This window comes from Chlorocebus sabaeus, chromosome 25 (assembly GCF_047675955.1).
Source record: "Chlorocebus sabaeus isolate Y175 chromosome 25, mChlSab1.0.hap1, whole genome shotgun sequence".
Lineage (NCBI taxonomy): Eukaryota > Metazoa > Chordata > Mammalia > Primates > Cercopithecidae > Chlorocebus > Chlorocebus sabaeus.
In genome coordinates, this window is record NC_132928.1 from 54,652,191 (window position 1) to 54,674,552 (window position 22,362).

General features: G+C 46.7%; 1 protein-coding gene across 10 annotated transcripts in view; it reads right to left on the minus strand.

Annotated features, from left to right (window-relative positions):
• TNN (tenascin N) overlaps nt 1-22,362 on the minus strand; it is a 135,288-nt gene that overhangs the window by 58,368 nt on the left and 54,558 nt on the right. For 6 of the 10 annotated variants that reach the window (XM_073011757.1, XM_073011760.1, XM_073011759.1 and 3 more), the window contains 7 exons: nt 21,909-21,979; nt 20,900-21,103; nt 10,952-11,395; nt 9,070-9,444; nt 8,356-8,619; nt 4,856-5,041; nt 3,293-3,382 (listed from right to left, as the gene is read on the minus strand). In XM_073011757.1, the coding sequence (XP_072867858.1) occupies nt 3,293-3,382; nt 4,856-5,041; nt 8,356-8,619; nt 9,070-9,444; nt 10,952-11,360 (1,324 nt within the window). In that variant the 5' untranslated portion in view covers nt 11,361-11,395; nt 20,900-21,103; nt 21,909-21,979. Of the gene's footprint in view, nt 1-3,292; nt 3,383-4,855; nt 5,042-8,355; nt 8,620-9,069; nt 9,445-10,951; nt 11,396-18,036; nt 18,140-20,899; nt 21,104-21,908; nt 21,980-22,362 lie in introns of all 10 variants that reach the window. The other 4 variants (XM_073011758.1, XM_073011752.1, XM_073011754.1 and 1 more) reach the window with 3 other exon arrangements.

The following is a 22,362-nucleotide window of genomic DNA, read 5'->3' on the forward strand; positions in this document are numbered from 1 at the left end:
ATTTCTAAAGGGACCAGGTCTCTTTGGCCCAGATACATCCTGCAATAAATGTTTGTTGAATTAAATTAATTTGTGGCTAGAAATAATAGCAAGGGTTTTCTAGGCTGAGTAACAACAGAAACCCACTTGCAGAGATAAGTCTTCTGTTAGGAAACCCCAAGAACAGTCTGGCTACAGGAAGGCTTTCCCTGGGGAAGCAATGAGAATAACAATGGCCCAGGCTGCACGGACCACGGAGGCCAAGATAAAAGCATTATGCTTCCTCCTCAGTCCGTGAGGAATCATAGAAAATTTTTCAGTTAGGAAGCAAACAGTATGAAAATTAACCAGAAATAATGGGCAAGAAGGATGAGAGGTGTGATATTACGATTTATAACAAGAAACACGTTTGGTCTTGGTTCCCTGATTCCTGGCACACAGCTCCTAAAAGCCTTGGAATCTCCAAACTGAGGTGTCTTTTGTATGTTAATGAGATGACTGCTGTAAGGGGTTGGAGGGTGCTCCTGGATAGCCTCAGAAAGGAGGTGGTTGCCAGGGAACCAACCTTGTGATTAGGGGATTGGAACTTCCAGCCCCACCTGCCCACCCTGCTAACAAGGGGGATGAGAGAGATACTCACAGTTGCTAAAGGTTGAGTTAATCACCAGTGGTCAATGATGTAATCAATCATTTCTATATAATGAGGTCTCCATGAAAACCCAAAAGGACTGGGTTCAGAGAGCATCCTGGTTGCTGAACATGTGGAGGTTTGGGGAGGGTGGCACACCCACAGAGGCCATGGAAGCACATACCTTGACCTATGCATCTCTTCCATCTGGTTCTTCACCTGGATCTTTGTAATATTCTTTATTATAATAAATAAGTAAATGTAAGTAAAGTGTTTCCCTGCATTCTATGAGCCGCTCTAGCAAATTAATGGAACCTAAGGAGGGGAGTCATAAAAACCCCCAATTGATAGCCAAATGGTCAGAAGTACAGGTCATAACCTGAGGACTGTGACAGGCATCTGAAGTGAGGAAAGTCTTGTGGTCTGGGCCCTTAACTTGTGGGATCTGATGCTATTTCCAGGGAGGAATGTCATATATGAATTGAATTATAGAACACCCAGTTGGTGTCTGATGGAAAACTCCCTGGTATATGGGGGAAAAATCACTTCCAGAGGGGAAATGTTCTGTGTTGTGTTGACTGTGTAAGAGAAGAAAAAGTGTTTATCTCTTACAGGAGGGTAAAAGTGGGAAGCACTTTAGCTTTGTAATGTGAAAGGAAAATAAAAAACTCGGGACCCCAATTCACTCTGCCAAGAGGAAAAAATAAAGCTGAAAGCTGAGTTATGCAAGAAGCTGCCTTTCCTTTTGTTCCTACACAGGCTACAGATAAAAGGTTAAATATCTCCACACGTAGCTACTCCGTGTTCACCTTATCCTATGAAAAGTGCAAATTTACTCAACACATAATTGACTATCCCCCTACCTGCTGCTTTTCTCTTCCAACATGGGAATTAACATACCCTCCCTATTTCCTCTCCAGCCCACTTTTCCCATTTAAATATTGAAGCCCTCAAAATCATCTCTGGAGAAAGGTACAGACCACACATTGTTTCTGTGATTCCATGTTTCTTTCTCCCAGGCATGTCCTTAACCTTGGAAAAATAAACTTCTAAGTTGATTAAGGCCTATCTCAGATACTTTTTGGTTTATAGTAGCTAAGCCCAAAGGCTTACACTTGGGTATCCTGGGTTCAAATCCCAGCTCTGTCCTTTCCTGGCTGGGCAATCTTGAGCTTACCTTCTCCAGTTTTCTTATATATGGCAGAGAAATAATAATAGTATCTACTTCATTGGATTGCTGTGAGAACTAAATGAGATATTCATAAAAAGTGTGTAGTGATTATAATGCCTGGCACTCAGTAAGCTCTCAATTAATTCACAGCTACAGGGAATGCCACTGGAGGCACAGAAGTACTTACCATTTTCCAGCTCATTAAAATGGTTCACTAGTCCACTATTCAAGCAGACTGTACAGTCCACATTGTCTAGTTTGTAAATTAAGTTATATGTTCTCCATTATAATTGCCCAACTCTTTCATACTGCATATAAGCAATCTGTTAGGCAGCTGAAATAGTGAATTCAATTCTCACAGCATCTCACCCCTTATTCTCTCCACCATAACCAGCTATTTCCAGGACTGAATTGGAAAGAACTAAAAAACTTTTCAAGAAAGACTCAAAACTCAAAGACTCCTTCTTTACCAGCTCCAAGGATTGGTTTCCCCAAGTGGCACCATGTTCTAGATCACGGGTTTCCAGCATGGGGAAGGCAGGAGCACAGAGTTAATGAGGAAGTTCACAATTCAATATGGACTCAATTATTGTTTAAAAACTAAAAGTTACCTAGGATGTCTCATGTGTATGCCTACCATGTTTTCAAATTCTGTTCTGATTAATAAATTACAAACTTATTGTCAAATACAACTGATTTGTAACCTTTTATCACTATATATTTTCTGAATACACAGATGACAACATACCGCTATTCCCATGTGAGGGTTTTTAATATCTTTTGACATTTTAGAGGAGTCTACTAAGTGTGGTCATCAAGAAAAAACACACATGTGGCAAGAAGAAAATTATAGATCACTTGTTTTTAGGGAAAAAGGAGCTATGTGCCTATATCCTAGATAATAAATGCCTTAAAAACAATGCAGTGATAGAAGCTATTAAAATAAGCAGAAGGGTATCAGATACAGTCTTATCCTTTGACTCCAAGACCCTGGGAGAGATTTTCAATGGCAAGAAAAATTTGAAATATGAAAAGTGTGCTTCCTTTTCCCTGCCTAAAAATAGACATCAGTAATAAAGGGATAGACTCTCTCTACATGCAAATCCCAGAATTTTTTTTTTTTTTTTTTTTTTTTGAGATGGAGTTTCACTCTTGTTGCCCAGGCTGGGGTGCAACGGCACAATCTCGGCTCACCATAACCTCCGCCTCCCAGGCTCAAGCAATTCTCCTGCCTCAGTCTCCAAGTAGCTGGGATTACAGGTATGCGCCACCACGCTCAACTAATTTTGTATTTTTAGCAGAGACAGGGTTTCTCCATGTTGGTCAGGCTGGTCTTGAACTCCCGATATCAGGTGATCCGCCCACCTTGGCCTCTCAAAGTACTGGGATTATAGACGTGAGCCACCCCGCCTGTCTGCAAATCCCAGAATTCTTATCCAGAGAGGAGTCAGCCAAGAAAAATGTGAGAATGCAAACATGATTAAACGTCCATAGTGCCTCCAAGTAGCTCTCACCTGTCCTGCCATTCAGGAGGATCGGCTTGCCCTCCAGCATTCCTCGCATGGGCACCACCGTGATCTTATATTCGGTCCCTGGGTGCAGACCTGGAAACAAGCAGGCAGTGCGAGACATGAGTGCAGGCTCCAGACCCCTCTCCCCAGCACGGCTCCTCCCCAGGATTTCTCCCATGAGGGAAGATGAGGGGTTTTGCTTCCTCCTCCAAAGACGAATCTGTATCTGCAGGCGGCAAATAAAGCCCCGCAGGAGCAGTGGAACATGAGGAGTCACTGAGGGGGCTTACTGGCTGGGGACAGGAGTAGGGCATCAGAGCAAATGAGAAGACGCCAATTGAAATGCATTTCAAACGCTCTCTGGTTCTTCACTGGGCCACCTAGCACTTATTTCCCAATTTTATTTATAGGTCCAAATGTGTTTCTGCTCCCAGCAACCCTTTTCCTTCCAAAGTATCTCTCCTTCTCAATGTAATATTTAGCCTAATTTTTTCTTATTTATTTATTAGAGACAGGGCCTCACTGTGTCACTCAGGCTAGAGTGCAGCGGTGCAAACACGGCTCATGGTAACCTCAACCTCCTAGGCTCAAGGGATCCTCCCACCTCAGCCTCTTAAGTAGCTGGGACCACAGGCATGAGCCACTATGCCCAGCCCTTTTTTAAAAAAAAAAAAATATTTCTCTGTAGAAGCAACTAGAATTATTGTTCCTTGGGCACAAATATTCAGACTCTAATGGTAAAATGCAGACAAACAGCAGCTTGTGTGAGGCACATACCCTCATTCTTCACTCCACAAACACTAAGAACCCCAAAATGTCCTGTCAACACAGAACTCAAGGAGTGGACGGCAGAACAAGGCTCCAGGAGGGAATTCACCATGAAGCTAATAAGCCCCACACTTTCACGGGTTATTCTAAGGCCTTGTGCCTGATTGGGTATTCATGATTGTGTATTACTTTTCTTAAAAAAGAGCCCTGGAATTGTACAAACTTCAGGCACTGCCAAACTTGATCCATCCCTGCAGCCTTGTCTCCTTAGCAGCCATTTGAGCTCCAGCTCTTGGCAGCATTAGCTCAGAAATCTGAAACAGGGAGCCATCCCTGCTCACTGCACCCTGCCCTCCTCCACGCCTTCCAACACAACCCTTCTGTGCATCATGCTCAACAAACCAATCTCAATCTGTCTCTCTCTCTCTCTCTCTCCCCTCCTGCCCCCAACACCCAAAAACACAAGTTCATCTAAAAGGAATATCTATACACCATCAAATCCACCCTGAGACACAGACAGGGTCTTCAAGAGAGTTTGCTGACTTGGAGAACATCTCACAAATATAATCTGTTAACAAGGTGCTCTGGGATCGAGTTCTGGAATGCTGGGACAGAGTCTACAGGCCTCCCGGGTGGCCTTACGTCTGACAGATTCAAGGATCGGATTCAAGTGTGATTCCTAAGGCCCCTGGACTCTCTGTGCACACTTGAGCAGTGCAGATGCCAGTGCTCTCTGCACACACTATCCCTACCTCTGCATCTACAGCAAACACCCCACGTTCCAGTGATGGCTCTTACCAGTGATGTCATATCGGCTCTTGGGGTCACTGCTCTTCGGCACAGTGACCTCAGTTATCTCCTGCCCTGTCATGGGGCCGTAACGCAGCTTGTAGTAGTCCACCTCGGTCGAGGGGTTTTCCCACTCCACGTCGAGGGAGTGCTCAGTCTCCTCTGTCACCCAGGCAGTGCCAAGCACAGCGAGGTCTAGGGCAGGGGTGAGGGAGGCAAGAGAAAGTGGTGAAGAGCAGAGGTTCTGAGATTCTGTGACAGGCTGGTTATCAAGTCAGCTCCCTTTCTTGACATCTCAAGAGCTGGCTTCAGTCCCAGGACACAGTTCTTAACAGGTGTCTTTGAGCTACCCAGCTGCTGTTTTTCACATATTCCACAGGCAGACTGTCTTTTGGGAAAGTCTCCACTTCCCCATCCCACCAGAGGCCATGTGGTCTTCCCTGTCCACACTGACTTTGGTCAAGCCCAGACTGTACCTCTCAGGCTGGCCACCCAAATCACTCAGTCCAGAGCTCAGACAGCTACAGCCCTGAACTAAAGGCCCACTCTTCAGCTGCAGAGCCCCTGCCCTCTAAGACGACCTCAGGATAAGAAGCTCAGGCACTTCCATGGAAAGTGGAGAGAATCCATTTCAAACTTTCTCGAGAACAACATTAATGATCCAACAAGCTCCTTCCTTCATCTCCCAAATTGCAGCCCTTGCCTCTCAGATTCTCCTCTAAGGATGAACCCTAGGCAAAACTATAAAGTAGGTGAATTTTAACTCGGTCCATCTGAGTGTCCTTCCTGCTCTTTCTATCAAATTTTAGCACTTCCATCAGGTACCTGGTATTCTCATGCTGCCCAATCTGTCTGTCCTGTGAAGGAAGAGAGTTATTGCATATATTTATTTATAGTGAGGTATTAACGGCTAAATGTTTACTCTTCTACTCAGAAAAAAAAAAAAACCATGAAATTACAGTGATTAATACAAAGGAATGGCTCACTGCTATGGCTCTAAGGGGAGAGCTTTCCTAGGGGATGGGAGGACTGGGGTCTTTGAGGAGCAGTTTGAATTCCAACAGCCATATCCCAGGCTGAGGGAGCCTGGCCTTCTAAGTTTGGAACAGGAAAGCCAAGGCCCCCCCAGTTCTCAGGCTTCCCCCCTTCATCAGTCACGCCCCCACTTTCACCTCCCTGGAGGTGTCTCCACCCAGGCCAACTGACGGATGATGCAGGACGGAGAATTAGTGCATCAGGCCAGGTGTGAACTCAGTGATCTCAAGGTCCCCGGGCTCTGAACATCCCCGATTCACTCAGTTATGGATAAAGAGCCTCACAGAGCCTTTTCTCTGAAGCTTTTCCTCTCACCCACGGGCTTCCATCTGCCAGGTGCTGTTTTTAGACTTCCATTAAAGATGGAATTCCCTGAAGGACAGGTCAAGAGGTGAGTAATAAACGTGACTTGAGGCTTATAGAAGAGTTCCTACATGGTATAAAAGAATTGGGAGGGAGTCACAAATGAAAAAGCAAGGACTTAATGAGAATGTTCCCGATTATGGTGGGGATGAATACCTCTTGTCTTAGGCTCCCCTGAGGAGCAAATAAGAATGTGTTTAAGCCGAATCAGATTAGAAGGTAAGAGAAACTTCACACTAGCAGAATTTTACAAATCCCGAGAGCAAGATGTCATGACGGGCTGCTAGGACTTTCAGAATAGGCATCTCTGTGCTGCACTGGGAGGCTTTGGACACAGTGCTAGCTGTACCAGAGGTAGCCATAGACAAAATGGGGAAGAAGAGAAAAGCAGAGTCTGCCAGCCACAGCGGGCCTGGCTCTCACAGTGAGGACTTGGTGTCTCCTATTGAACATAAACCATTTCACAGGACATCAATGTCAGGTCACTCTTGACCATGTAGATCAAGACAAAAGCAAGACCCTTCCATGATCAACTCTGAACACAGACAAAAACATGACCATTGTCCCAACCACACAAATAGCTAAACACCCACTCTCTTGACTACTATGAGTAATGACCACTTCTGTTACAATCACCAACTTTAGCCTCTCAGAGGGGAGAGGTTCTCCCCACTTCTTGACAGCACCCAATCCCTGCTTCCTTACACCTTCCCCCAAATTACATAACACAGGCCCAAATTCTCTAACCAGTCCTTTCTAACACTGTCTACTGAGACACCCCTATGGTCTCCCATAGTGTGCAGTCATCCATGCTAGAACAATCAAGACACCCAAGTTGTTTAACTACAGGGGTGCTCCTGGGGGTCTTTAGCTTGAGGGCACTGACAAAGGCAATCACATGTGGTGCCCTCATGATGACCAAGTCTCTCACAGTCCTTTCCAACACTGACCCATCCCCACCTTCACCCTAGTCCCACCGCCAAAAAGGACAGGTAGCTTGATGTCTCTGCAAAGACAACTGCATGCCAAAGTTCCATCCATCTGTATCTTCCCAGATCTTTCCCTAGAAGTTTAGGGCAGGATGGAGGCAATAAATTTTTATCAGTACCTAGAGCAGTGCTTGACAAATGGTAAGTGTTCAATAAACATGTACTGCGTGAAGGAATGATTCAGTCATTCAACCAACTACGTTTTTCCAAATCCTTGAAGATCTAAGCTGCTTTAAGAATGTTCACAAGGAAACAAGAATGTTTAAAGAGTAAGCAGTGATGCTTATCCTTCTAAACATTTTGGTGGCATTTGCTGGTGCACAGGAGGTTCCGTTTCTCCATATCAAGCCTCCACCATCCTCCATCTTGTTCTGTACCCCAGGCTATGATCTCTGTGAATTGAGTCAGCCATTTTCCCTGACCCTCTGGCTTCCAGGTTCAGCTAGCAGGAATCATCAGCAGATCAGAGGGCAGAAGACAGAATTCTGTGGAGACACGGTGGATTGCCTGCATCCCTCTACCAAAACAATCCCACCAGGCAGCTCTTTTCCACAGTTCTCTCTGGGTCCAAGTACCAACGTCTATCCCTTGCCCCTTCAGGCAGGAGTGTATCCTTATTGATGCAGGTCTTTGTGTTTCACTATCCAACCCCCACCCACACTTATGTGAACAACCTGTTGATTAAACTTTGAAATTTATTACCCCATTCGTGTCATGTCTTTCCCACCGAGATGAATCTAACTGATACAGGTGGCTTCAGCAGCCTCTCACCCATACCGACTTGAACTTTCTGAATGGCTTTGGGGGTTCAGTGAGGGACTGGGGATGCAGGTCTACCCTGACTGCTTATGAGAAGGTGCAGACCCTACTAATCTCAGGGACAGAGAAGACCCCATGAGCCCCCATCTAGCAGGTCTTCATGGGCTTAGAGGACCCAGTAATCAGGGAGCAAGGAAAGAAGAGAGAGAACTGGGACTCTTCAGAACCTAGGATTGTGGCAGCTGTGTTTTTCAAACTCCAAGTCAAGGCAACTGCCTGACGGGTATTTGTGGGAATAATGAAAGAAAACATTTAGAATGGGGCCTCTCCTGGGAACCCTGGGGCATCAGGTGGCTTCCTCACCCGTGGTGGCAAGTAGATGCTGTGGGCTGCTAAAAATGTCTTTCTTGACGTTACGCAGGGTGACTATGTATTTGGTTCCAGGCAGCAAACCGAGAATCTCGTAGCTGTGCTGCTCCTTGGGCACTCGGATCTGCTTCCCAGACAGCTCCTTCCCCAGGGGGTAGTAGTTGAGGAAATAGTGATCCACCTGGCTGGAGGGCTCCCAGCTCACCAGCAGAGAATCCTCCGTGCTCTTGAGCAGCTGCAGGCCCTGTGGGGCGACCACTGCAGGCAGAACAGGAACAGGGAAGAGAGGGTAAGCAAGGGAGGCAATCCAGACCCAGTGAGTATTCCCTGAGCACTATAAGGGTGGGTGTGCAGGATGCAGACCTGTGTAAGGCGCCATTCCCAACCCCCAGAAGTTATTAGCTGAACGACAGGTAATGAACACTAACCCCCTCACCACACGCACACACTCACACACAGCCATTAGATCACAAGACCAGCGGTCCTCAAGGTTAGGGCCTCAAACCAGCAGCATCAGCATCACCCGGGAACTTGTTAGAAATGCAAATTCTTAGGCCCCATCGCAGAATCAGAAACTCTGGGATTGGGACTCACTAATCTGGACAGGCTAAAGGAAGACACCCCCAAAGGGAACAACGTGTAATTGACAGTTAAATAGTGCATTGGAAAGAAGAGTCCGGCGGCCCGAGGGCACATCTCCGCTCTCACCCTGGGCACAGTCCAGGCCTGTGAAGCCCTCCTCGCAGTAGCACTCGCCCGTGTCGCAGAAGCCGTGGCCGCTGCAGTCGCCGGGACAGCGTCGCTCGCTGCAGTCCTCAGATGTGAAGTCTTCGTGGCACTGGCACACGCCGCGCACGCACTCGCCGTGCCCGCTGCAGTTCTCAGGGCAGGCCGGGTAGCCGCAGTCGGCACCCACGTAGGGTTCATGGCACAGGCAGCGCCCGTCCACGCAACGCCCGTGGCCGCTGCACGCCCCGGGGCAAGCCAGCTGCTCGCAGGCGGGGCCCTCCCTGCCCTCCTCGCAGTGGCAGCTGCAGGTCTCCAGGGAGAAGGTCCCGTGGCCGCTGCAGCGGCGGCTCACATCTGGGAGGGAGAGGTAAAACAGTAGGCTGGGTTGAAGGGTTGTGCGAGGGGATCTCCTTCCTTTGAGATCAGCCGTGCAAAACCCAGAAATCACTAGCTCCACTCTTAAGGGTCTGGTGATTTCCGGGTCTTGCACGGCTCTTTTTTGGAGGACGGCAGAGCTCCACAAGGGAGAAAAGGTGTTGACCCTTTCCAGCCTGGGCCAGGCTTTCTAATCTGTGACATCTGCAAACGTCTCCTCCTTTCTCTGCCTGAAAAGGCTGCAGGACCCACCCTTCTTTCCTTTTCCTTCCCATGTGAATTCCCCCTGTTCCTTCCTCTCTACATGGTGGTCATTATTTAGTGCCTTCCTATGGAGGGGCCTTAAATGCTCCACCCTGGCCAGCTGTCACTGCCAGGCAGGACTCCTGGCGGGAAAGTGAGATCCAGGCAGGTTGGAGTTTGCTGGAACTAGCAAGGCTGGGACCTTGTGAAATGAGTCCAGATTAAAGCCTGGAAAAACGAAACTGCAGAAGCCACAAAAGAGCCTACTCTCAACTATGGGTACTGTGGAGAAGGGAATTAACCAGGCTCCCCTCTCTGACCCTACACAGCAAGAGGCAGCTGGAGGGCGGACCGGTCAGTGCAATCTCCTCTGTGGCCCACCTTCTGCTTCTCAGAACACCTTCTCTCCTTCCTAAAAACGCTTCCAAAGTGGGGGCTCCTCAGAGGCAAGTCCATGCTGGTTATTCATGGCAGTGTCCCTGGTGCCGAGTTCTGTATCTGGATCTGAAGGTTAAGGTGCTCTTAACCGTAGCAATTCCTTCAGGCATGAAATCCTGTGCCAAAGTACTGTTCATTATCATTGGATCAGCCTGGGCAGTTTATGTTTAAAAGTGACGGGGGATGGGTCGGGGGAGAACCTTCATTATTTGTAAAATTAAATTGTAATTATTTTACAACTGTAATTGTAATTATTTACTAATAAGATAATTATAATTTACTGATTTGTAAATTCCACTAAGGACCAGGAATCTTCTATGCATCATCTCTAGTTCTCAGAACTATACTAGTTGATAGAATTATCCTTGTTGGACAGTTGAGGAAACGTAAGGGATTTGCCCAAAGGCACATAGCTAAAAAGTGGTAGAACTGGGATTTGTAAACTGTCCTGTCTAGCTCCAAGGCCGTATCTTTCCTGTGTATGTCATCGCTTCCTCTCTGAATAGAGCTTTGATTCACAGGCATGACAGCCCCTAGAAGCATTCCCATCTGGAAGCAATAGGCCAGGAGTCTAGACTCTCTGCAAGAGATGCTGGTCCCTCCCTGCTCAGCTTCCAGATGCTCCCTGGAGCTAGTACCAGTGAATAAATGAATAAATAGTAGGGATGGGCCCCCTAGAGAAAACCTAGAATGAGAAGTAGGAGCACGCCAGAGTCACAAAGTGCTCATGAGGCTAGTGGAGCCCCTGGCACATAATAGGTACTCATCAAATGTTTGTTGAATGAATACCAGGTGGTGAGCTCACCAGTAGCTCCCTGGCAGCAGCGCTGGGCACTACACTGTTCCTTCATCTCCACCATCTCTTCCTCCAGCTTTTTCACCCGGGCCAGGAGGTCCTGGACACTGCCTGCCAACTCGCAGTCCTTCTGTGGCGTCTGAAGGTGGATGTTGTGCCTGAAGACGATGTTCTGTTCCTCCCCGGCCTCACCCAGGGCCAAGAGCGAAGCCCCATCGTCACTGAGGGGCTGAGGGTCAGCCTTCACCTGAACCAAGGCAGACTTAGGCACATCGATCTTGTAGGTGTGGCTGACAGTGACCTGTTGCTCCTTGTTGCTGCAGCTGGGAGGCTCCAGAGTGGCTGGGGCCGAAGCCACCAGGAGCACAGAGCCAAGCAGGAGCCCCAAGGGGAAGCGGAACATCTCCTGGAGACTCATCCTTGGAAAGACAGGGAGCAGACCCTCCAGGATGCCTGTATTTAGAAACATTGCAAAAGAAAGCCATGGAGATGTGCTGAGGGAAGCTGGCTTTTTTACCAGATTCTAAGAGCCCACAGGAAGCTGAGAAACCAGCAGAAAGATCTCATTCTATTTCTCCCAAGGATCTGAACCAAATTACTTTCTGTTCCTGCCTCACAGATTGCATATTCCTGCCTCCTGTCTTTGCTTACTGTTCACACTGCCCAGGATGCCCTTCTCTTCACCTCTCATTCTAGGCTCACCTGCACTTACTAATAATAAGAAAAGCAGCTCTCTTATGTTGACAGCCTATTGTGTGTCACGCTTTGATCCCCCTAATTCTGGATCTTTACAGCAACCCTAATATTATCCTCCCTCTTAACAACATCAACAATAAGAGCTGCACATAGAGCACTTGCTGTGTGATAGGCACTATTCTAAATGTTCTAAGTGTTTCACATTTATTAACTCATTCCATTCTCACAATTGTTTGTGGAATATACTATGATTACCCCCATCTTATAGATATGGAAACGGAAGCACTACTACTTTAAATGACTTGCCAACCAGGATTTGGACCCAGGCAATCTGACCCCCGAGTCCACACTCATCCCCACAATGCCATGCTGCTTTGCACAGATGAGGAAGCTGAGCAAGTTGTCCTGAGTCCCACAGCCAGGAAGAGCAGAACCTGTACTCAGACTCAAGTCTGTTGACTGCAGGGCCAGCGTCCTGCTCATGACACCCACTTGTGTACCAGTAAAATATAAGAATTTCTAATAAAATTACCTGCTCCACAAAGTCTTCTCTCCTGACCCCCTGCCTCATCCAGCTAGAGACTAGCCTCACTTCTGCTAAGCATTCAGAGAAATGGACCTGTCCCTCACTGCTGGTCTCTTGAGTGTTGACCTGGTATTACAGTTACTCTTGTATGCAGCTTGTCTCCCCACTAGGCTGTGAGCCTGTTAAGGACAGGACTGATTCATCTTGGGGCCCTCCTGGGGCAGGAGCACAGTCACACATGCTGAGAAATTTGGTCACTGTTTCTCAAATCTATCCGTGCATGGGTGGCCCAATTTGTCAGTCAGGCAGATGACCTGAGATGGGGCCGGCGGTTAGGTTTTGCCTCCTCCCTCACCAGAAGGTGGTGTCTTCACCACTGTCAACGAGCAGAATAACTCCTCTCTCCAGCCATTTCCCCTTGCGCCCCCAACCCCCATCTGGGATGGCCCATTCTTTGCACACTAACAAGTTGAGGCAGGACAGACCACAAGAGACCCCGCTTTCACCTCACTTTGTGCACAGGAACCTCAGTCACAAGACACATCCCAGTTGGGCTTGCGTAGCAGCAGTTATCTAGAAACTGATCTGCAGAGCTGTCTCTTGACAATGGGTTTCTGTAACCAACCTAAGACCTGCAATCATTTATGCCAAAGTTTGAAGTCAGGAAACACAGTCCTTTCCTGTGGTCTGTGTTTTGCTTGAGCCCAGGCTCTCCCTGCCTGTGGTGAGAGGCAGTTGGATATGGTGGAAAGGCACCTCAGACAGGCTCTAGGATGTGCATCTCTAAAAGTGCTCCTCAACCTGAGCCTCCGCCTCCTTGTCTGTAACATGGGAATGACAGCGCGTCACCCCTCTTGGATGTGGACAGCAGTGAGCACCATGTCTGGCATGTGAGCAGGGCTCAGTCAATATTTTGAGATTTATTTTGTTTTCAATCAAGTACTGAATGTGACTTCCTTTTCTTCCTTATGTTTTTTACTATAAAGAATAATGCCAGCCAGGCACGGTGGTTCACGCCTATAATCCCAACACTTTGGGAGGCCAAGGTGGGCAGATCATTTGAGGCCAGGAGTTCAAGTCCAGCCTGGCCAACATGGTGAAACTCTTTCTCTGCTAAAAACACAAAAATTAGCCAGATGCAGTGGTGCACTCCTGTAATCCCAGCTTCTCAGGAGGCTGAGATAGAGAATCGCTTGAACCCGGGAGGCGGAGGCTGCAGTGAGACAAGATCGTGCCACTACACTCCAGCCTGGGTGACAAAGCAAGACTCGATCTCAAATAATAATAATAATGATACTAATATGCCTAGGTTGAAAGGCATCTTTCAACTATATTGATCATAAAAGGAAGAAATATTTCTAGCCACTAAGCCAAATTCTGGTAATATGTAAAATGTTTTACTTTTAATAGTCATAATTCATTTAGTATCAGGAAGTTGAGGAAACAGGGGATGAAGAGCCCTGGGAGAATAAAAGAAGAAGAATCTCAATAGTATTAGATGCTAAATGTTATTTATTGAGTTGCTGCTACGCGCTAGGCATTGGCTAGGTGCATTAATCCGTGTAATTAATCCCCAGAGCTGCCATGTAAGCTCAGTGTTCCTCTCCTCACTCAAAAGGTAAGGAAACCAGATCTGAGAGGTAAAGTCATTTGCCAGTGGTTGTCCAACTAAAAGTGGCAGAGCCAGGATTCAAATGCAGACCCATCTGATTGCAAGCCTATGCTTGCTCTGCGTCGGTATGACATTCTGATACAAATGACAAAAGAGAGCAGTTAGATACATGTCCCTATGCAATGCTTTCATCCGTTATACATGTTGTACCCAAGGGATGTGCCACCACTGTGAATTAAACAGAATGGTACCTATGAAGAGTTTTTCTTTGTGTTACCCCTTTGCCCTCCCACTCCTTCGTGGTTCTTCCTATCACCAAAAGCATGTATTGTTGATAATAATAAGAGCTCACTTCTTCTGAGCACTGAGTGCATTTCAGGCACTGGACTCAACACCCAGCAGATGGAATGAAATAGTCAATGGGACACTTCTTGCTCTCTTGCAACTTGGACCATGGGTAATAAGTGCCTGCACATTTCTTTTCTTTTCTCTTTTTTTTTTTTTTGAGACAGGGTCCCACATTCTGTCGCCCAAGCTGGAGTGCATTGGTGCAATTATGGCTCACTGCAACATCCACCTCCTGGGCTCCAGTGATCCTCCCACCTCAGCCTCCTGAGTAGCCGGGACTACAGGTATATGTCACCGTGCCTGGCTAATTTTTGTGTTTTTTGTAGAGATAGGGTTTCACCATGTTGCCCAACCTGGTCTCGAACTCCTGGGCTCAAGTAGTCGGTCCACCTCAGCTCCCCAAAGTGCTAGGATCATAGCCGTGAGCCACCGCACCTGGCCGTGCCCACACATTTCAAAGAGAGTGTGCTACTGGAGGTTTGGGGGTTGGGGGTGAGGTCAGGGTGAATAAGTCGGAGTGGCAGGCAAAGAGACCAGAGCCTGATTCTGGCCCAGAGGAATTCACAGAGGGAAGCTTGGCTGGAACAGGCTGCATGGCAAACAGAGGAAGGGGGCTGCAGTGTGAGAGGCCTGAAACTCAGACTTTGGCAAGGCCAAGTTGATGTCACAGAAATGAGGCATGTTAGAGCTGCCAAGAGGGTGGTTGAGGGCCCGAGCTGAGGTGCATGTCCACCGTTCAGCAGGAGTGTGCCACCCCAAGGGGGCGACTGCAGGAGGACATGCTCAGTGGGTGGGAAGGGGAATATCTAAAGATCCCACAGAAGCTCCCCAGAAAGGAGGGGTGGCCCAGCACTGGGAGCATTCACCATAACAAGGGCATCCAATGGAGGGAACCACAACAGCCCCAGTAAAGTAAAAATGCCCTCTTCTTCTTTTCTAATCCCCACCTCGCCCCAGGCAGCAGCAACCTGGTGAAGCCAGAAGCAGCCATGCATGTCAGGAAGGGAGAAATGGAGGGAGGAAAGCACCAAGCCCCTTCCCTCCAGCTTCTCTGCAGGTTCCAGCATCAGGTCTGAGCTGAGAAAGAAGAAAAGATGTGACCTGGATGACAGACTGAGGCTCAATACCGAAATGGACTTGCCTTCACAAAAGCAATTCTCTTCTAAGATGAAAAGCTACGAGAAAAGCTCTGGAAGCTGCTTGAGATTTGTGTCAGAGAATGGAGGGAGTGGGAAGCCAGGAGAATGAATTGGAAGGCAGGTGTAGGATAAAAATAATGATATTTCACAATGACCATCCTTAAACGTTCATTGCAAAGATAAAAGCCACACACTTTTCTCCACTTGATCCCCAGGATAGGAACTGAGGCTCAGTGGCATCGAGCAACATGTCCTGATTATGCAATTGATGAGCACACGGCCACAGATGCAACCCCAGGTGCACAGTTTCCAGCAATGGAGCCATTAACCCCTGTGTACTTCTGCCGTTCCCCAGTAACAATTCATATTGATCTCTGAAGCACCTACTGTGTTCATGGCAGCATATGAGTTTCCACTATCCAAAAATCTTCTTCCTGGGCAAAAATAGGGCTGAAAAAGCAGACTTCCCTGCCCATGCTTTCCATCCCACCCCCCACCCCCAGCCTGAGACATAAATGGAGTGCAGATGGTTTTCTGAAGAAGTTCTCAACGAACACACACACAAAAAAAGCCATGGACTCTTGCCATAAACCACAGAAAGGCTGCCCAGAGCCCAGGTCTACAGCATTTGTTTTTGTAGCCTGGAATATGAGAAACCCCAGAAGTCCCTGTTGGAGCCCTTGGTGTTGCCTGTCCTTCTGATTTGTAACAAGATGTCCTCATTAATTACTGCCTCTCAGATTCCAAAAGTTGCACTCAGATTTTCCTGGGTAGGTTGATTGTTCGAAAGAAGATGAGAGCAAGGGAAATCCTCAACCTAACACTCTGTCAAGTGTAATGAGAAAGAAGAGAAGCCTGCTGGCTCTCACTTCAACACGTGGCAGGAGAGAGACTCCTTGTTTAATAGCAGAAGGGAAGGATGACTTCATCAACTCTTTCAGTATGCACAGCAAACCACAGGCTGAGCTCCGCGACGGTGGGGAGGGGGCAGAGAGGGCAGAAGATTTTTGTGAGCAAAACGCAGGATGATACATTTCCAAATAGGGAGGATTATTCTACTGAGGGTTATTTTCCCATGGAAAGTTGGGTAAATTCTTCAGGGATGCATGAAGCAAAGGGCATTTACATGCAGGAAACGTGTATGTAGGAACCACAGAAAACCAGTTGTCCCCAAGAATCACTGTCTTACAGAGGCTAGTCATGTCTTTAATTCTAACTGCAGGAGAGGTGTTGGGTGGTGTGGGAAGCTGGGAGGGAGGGATACATTAGACTCAGGAACAAATGCTTTGTTGTATTGCTTTTACCAGAAAGGCTCTTTGAGGGGTACACGTCTGACCACAGATGGTCCCCCTACTTCTGCCTTCAGATGTTGCAGGGCTTTATGCTTCTGCTGTGTTCTCTCTTGGTATCTGCATCTACCCCTGTGGCTTTAATTTCCAGCCAAATATTGACAGCCATCAAATCTGTATGCATGTTCCTAGCCCAGGCATCCTCGTGAGCTCAGAGATGACAGAGATGGCCGTGACTGTGTTGATCCCCTCTGTATCACCAGCCTCATAGCACAGTCCTGTCAAAGTAATATTTTGTGAAGTAAATAGTAATAGCCACTGGATTTGTGTGTGTGTGTGTGTGTGCTTATTAGATAATGGACATTGTGCCAAATGCTATAAAAATTATCCTCATTTAATCCTCAAAATCCTGGGAGTCAGTTGATATCATTCTTTGTGACAGGTCCTCAGAGAAGTTAAGTAATTTGCCAAAGGACACACAGCTAAAAAGCAGCAGAGCTGGGATCATACACCAGGTCTGTCCACTACCCACATCTGTGTTCTTTATCTCTCTGTTATATGTCCTGTATATATAAAAAACAAAACAAATAAACAAAAAAAAAAACACCAAATGTCCTCCGTTCTGCCACGTGTTTTTAAGAGAGGGGTTTTTTTTTTCTGAAAATAAAAGAAACCCAAGGTATAAATTGGGTTTTCGGTTAAAACTTAATAAATCGATAACTAAATCCTGTGCCTGTACTTCCTCTGAGTGGTGCCAAGGATGATCCACTGGGAACATGAATTGCATTTCCCTCACATGGAGGTTAAGTCCCAGTCACTTCTCATGAAAAGCTGGAGAATTCCCTTCCTAGGAAACACCAAAGTGCACAGAGACTTCTGTCTGCAGGGGCAGATGGCATCTAAGCCTTGGCCAAAGGAGGAGGATGGCCCCTGAATCCTGATGGTCCTCTTGGACCCCAGGGGTGGATGGTCTCTGTGTCACCTCATTTTCCCCAAAGAAGGACACACACCCTGGGTCAGGAAAAAAAATTACTACTTACGCCAAAGAAGAGAGGTAGCCAATTTCTAGCCACTGTTACAGACCTTTATACTTAAATTCAGGGCTTTCTCTGTTTCCCTTATTATCTCATCCTGCCTTGACAGTTAACCACAAGAAAATGAAAGCACTGCTTCGGGTTTTAGAAAGAGTGTATCATCGTGGATTTCCAGCAGAGTCACTTAAGAAGATATTCTGTCCCCAAATGACAGGGTAGATATCATTAAACTATGAAGGAAAATGAGGGAGATGAGTGGCTAGGGATGCATCAATGTCACAAACACGGGCAAACTTGTCACTGCTTTCTTAACTCTCTTAGGCATATTTTGCTAATGATCTTCAGCTTGGGCCCTGGGTGACTCAGGGGTCTTCCCTGTACTTCCCAAGTAACCTGGTCCAGGACAGCAAGTTCTCAGCTGGCTGAGGAATCTACCCTGGTTCAACTCACCATGAACTGGAGGCGTAGGCAACAGATTTCACCTCTGTATCTCTTTCTCCTTCAGATCCAAGAACATGCATATACAAGGGAGGTCTGTCTCTCCTAGGTTAAACTCCAGGGGAAGCAAGCACATACAAACGTTTTTATTTCTAGTCTCTGTGACGTTGAACTCTGTGCAAGCATTGCATGTAGGATATAAGACAGCTAGGTGTGGACAAGAACGGAAATTTGGTTTTATGTGATAGGGCTTAGTACGGTCACATTCTGGGCATCACTCTCTCCCCCCATTCTCCTAGTTCCGTGGGACACCCAGAGAGTGCCCAGGAAGTCCTTAGAGATGACTCTTACACCAGCGTGCTAGAACCCTTTTCCTGGAGAGACATCCCATCAAGTCTGCCCACCCACCTGAGGCTTGAAAAGATCAAGGATGGTGTCCTGACCCAGCCTCAGCACTCAATCACTTTTTCAGGGGTGGCCACAGGCTCATTTTGTTTTCTTTTGACAACTGACTCTTAATCTGCCTTGTAAATGCTTAAATGGGTGATGATAATGGTAGCTACCATTTTCTATGCATTTATTACATGCCAGGCTCTGGGCAAAACACTTTAAAATCTCCTCTTAAACATCAGGCAAAGATGTTCACTTACCCCAAGAGGATGAATCACTTTTTCACAGCAAGAACTTCCTTTAGCTTTTGTGGGACCAACCTCGTGCACATTAACAAGATAAAATAGACCCAGGACCTAAATTCAGGAACCTTCCTCTCCCATATTCAACCAAACAGCCAGTTTCCAGAATGACTAAGTATTACTTTGTATACAATTAGCCCTAATATCCGTGGGTGTGAGAGGCATCAGATTGAAACAAAACAAAACACAAACTCTGCAATTTCTTTCTTTAGCTAATGTGTTTTTTCCCACATATTGAAGTAACTTTAAAGTTCCAGCCTTCTAGCAAGGCGGAGAGTGTCTGCTAATTTCCAAGCATTTGCACTGTTCCACTCACACAGGCTGGGTACAGATTCAAACGGTGGCTGGGCAGCATTAGCAGTGAGTACACTGTGTCAGAAACAGCAAAGTCCCTGTCCATCCAGGGATCAGGCCTCAGATCTTAGCATCCTCAGCTCACAGACTGGTGGCTCCAGATGCTGCTACAGGACCTAAACCATGATCTCATGTCTGTATCCAGATCCTATAGGAGCCAAGGCTCTGGAATGAGCAGTGAATGGACAAAAGTTTCCACTGGGCCTGGGCACAATTTATTCAGGCATCTTCTCAGAAACAGAGCTCTGCCCACCCTACATTTCAAACCACAGAGCAGCACTGGACTGGAAAACCAGAAGCCACGGGATGATTTGAAATCATTTGTTCTATTTTCCCGCCTTCGGGAGTCAGCCGCAGCCTACAAATTGGGGACAAAGCAGTACTTAGAGTTGTATGAAAGAATGCCAGGTGCCTTCTTTCCTTCTCTCCGGGAAAAACGATCCCAGTATTGACACTCTATTTTTTCCTGTGTCTGACACTGTCACCTTGATTCTGAGTCTGCAACAAATGTTCCAATGTCAAGAGGCCAGCTGTCAATATGTAGCCCTGACCGAGCAAGGTACCATCTGATGCCTTGGTGACACCTCAGCTTTTCCAAGAACCAGTGGATTTTAAGCACTATGGCTAATCTGTGTCCAGATGTGGGTAGTTTGTTAGTTTTATGTTAGAACTTGTTCTCTTCTTTTAATGCTTATATAAGCAACACAGGTTTCATGCTTTTAAGTGAAACCCTGCCTGTTCTCATTCATTCTTTCTCCATCCTTCCCCCAGATCTCTCCCAAGCACAAAAATTAATCAATAAGTAAAAAGTAAGACCTCCAAAAAGTAGCGTGGTTTTTTGTTTGTTTGTTTTGTTTTGTTTTGTTTTGTGACAGAGTTTTGCTCTTGTTGCCCAGGCTGGAGTGCAATGGTTCGATCTCGGCTCACCGCAACCTCCGCCTCCCGGGTTCAAGCAATTCTCCTGCCTCAGCCTCCCGAGTAGCTGGGATTACAGGCATGCGCCATCACTCCTGGCTAATATTTTGTATTTTTAGTAGAGATGGGGTTTCTCCATGTTGGTCAGACTGGTCTCAAAATCTCAGCCTCAGGTGATCTGCCCACCTCGGCCTCCCAAAGTTCTGGGATTACAGGCGTGAGCCACCGTGCCTGGCCAAGTTTTTGAGATATCTTGAAATGTTTTCTTTGAGGTATTGTGAGGGTAATAGTATGGGGATTTGGAGAGAAGTTGTCGTCTAAACAAATAATAATTAAAACCTGTAAAATTAAACGTCTGGATATACTTCAAAACTGTTCAAATGTGTTTGCAAACATCCCCTTAACTGATTCACACAAAATCCAGAAAACGGGAAAGTTATCCTAGCTTCCTAATCCTAACTAAAATAACCATTCTGTTTCAGGATTTAAAAGAATAATGAGATAGAACAAATACAAATTATCCAAAAAGAGAGAGAAAAAGAAAGTTTTGACATTGTAAATAAGTTAAAAAGAAAAAAAGATGAAAAGGAACATCTTAAAGGAAACATTTTATACAAAAATGTGTTACTCCAGGTAGAAACTGATACAACACAGACTGCATCCGGCCAGGAAAGAAGATAACTATGCTTAGCCCTGTCTAAGATTGGAGTATAATACTAAGGACGCAGCACATGGGTACTGAGAAGTACCTCCCAATTCATTTTAACTGTTTGTGCAGTTGATAAGAGACTAATTACACTGCCCAGATTTTCAGCCTCGGGAACGGAGGCACCTGAGCCACCACTTTTGAGCTCATCCACATTGGCCACCTTCCTCCCTCCAGTAAGTAAAGCTTGGGCAACTGGCACTCTTACCTGGGAGGCTGCTGGGTGCCTGCCTCTTCCAACACTGCTGCTCCTGTGAGCCGGTCTCCTCCTGCCGCAGACCTTGGTACTTGCTGGTCGTCCCTCGTTCTCGTCTCTCCTTGGCTTCCCTCCCTGGGTTTAAATCCTATCTAGGCCAGAGGAGGAGCAAACGGAGACTCCTGGTGTTTTCCTCCCTTCCCAGCAGGAACTCTGCTAAAAGATATGAGCAATTCCTTCTCTTATTCTAACTAGGAAAGAAAAATATATACATTTCCTTCTTCTTTTTCACTTTGATTACACAGCAGCTAAAAATACTGGAGGCTGTTTCCATTTAAGTGAATCCAGAATAAGGATATTAAAAGAGTTTGCCGTCTCCTGGCCAGGAGCTGGGTCTCGGGGTTCAAAAGTGCATTTATAAAGTTTCTCTTTTTCTTGTTTCAGGCATTCCGGGACTTATTGCCTACTGCTTTTAAAATGGGAAAAAGTCTTTAGCACAGAAAGAAATGAGCAGAGACCCTCAGGGACAGAAGCTCTCTGACTTCCCTCCTCCTTCATCCATCGTCTCACACTTGTGAGTGGCAGGGCTCTGAAGTGGGGGCAGGAATAGCAGACTGGGGACATTCGGTCCCACAAGTCCACTCCGACCCTCACCCCATCCCAAATGCCTCCCACATGCCAACAGCACAAGAGTTCCAAAACCAGGAAAGAATAGTCGTGCCCCTTTCTGGCTGCCCTTCCTCTTTTGCCCTCAGATGAACAGGCCTTCATCCTTCCAATGAGCCAGAGTCATTTCAATAGGGCATGGGCTGACACCTGCTGCCCTTCCTCATACCCCATCCCTCTCCTGCTCTGTGGGAAGTAGATTCTGGAGTGCAGATCCACAACAACATGAAGGAGACCATATGTCTCCAGTTCACCTATGTCAGCATCAAATGCTGCTGGAGGGAAAGGAGAAGGAGAGACGATGGACCAAAAAGTGGCCCCCAGAAATTGGAGGGGGTGCCCCGAGGCAGCTTGCCTGTATCTGAAGCTTGTGTCTGCTACTTGCAAATGACCTTTGACAACTTCTTTGTGGCTCAGCTTACTCATCTGTAAAATAGGAAGAGTGTCTTATGGTTATTGTGAGGTTCAAATGAGTAGATGGGATAAAGAACTTAAATTAGTCCCAAGACACAGTGAGGACTCGGTAAAGATTACCTGCTACCATGATTATTGTAATTTTTAAATTCTCCTTATGTATCCCACTAAATCATATTTGATCATCTTCACCTCAGTCCAGGTGGGTTCATAGTTCTCTGCCCTTCACTTACAATCATAAATAGTTCTGATATCTGGCCCTGGAATCCAGGCCAGCCATACACAGAGGTGACCAGTGGGGTATGAACCAAGGTCACCAGAAAATTCCCCAACTCCCAAACATCTCTTTTCTCCCTTGGACTTTTTTCTCTGCTCCTTAAAAGGGAAAATCTCTC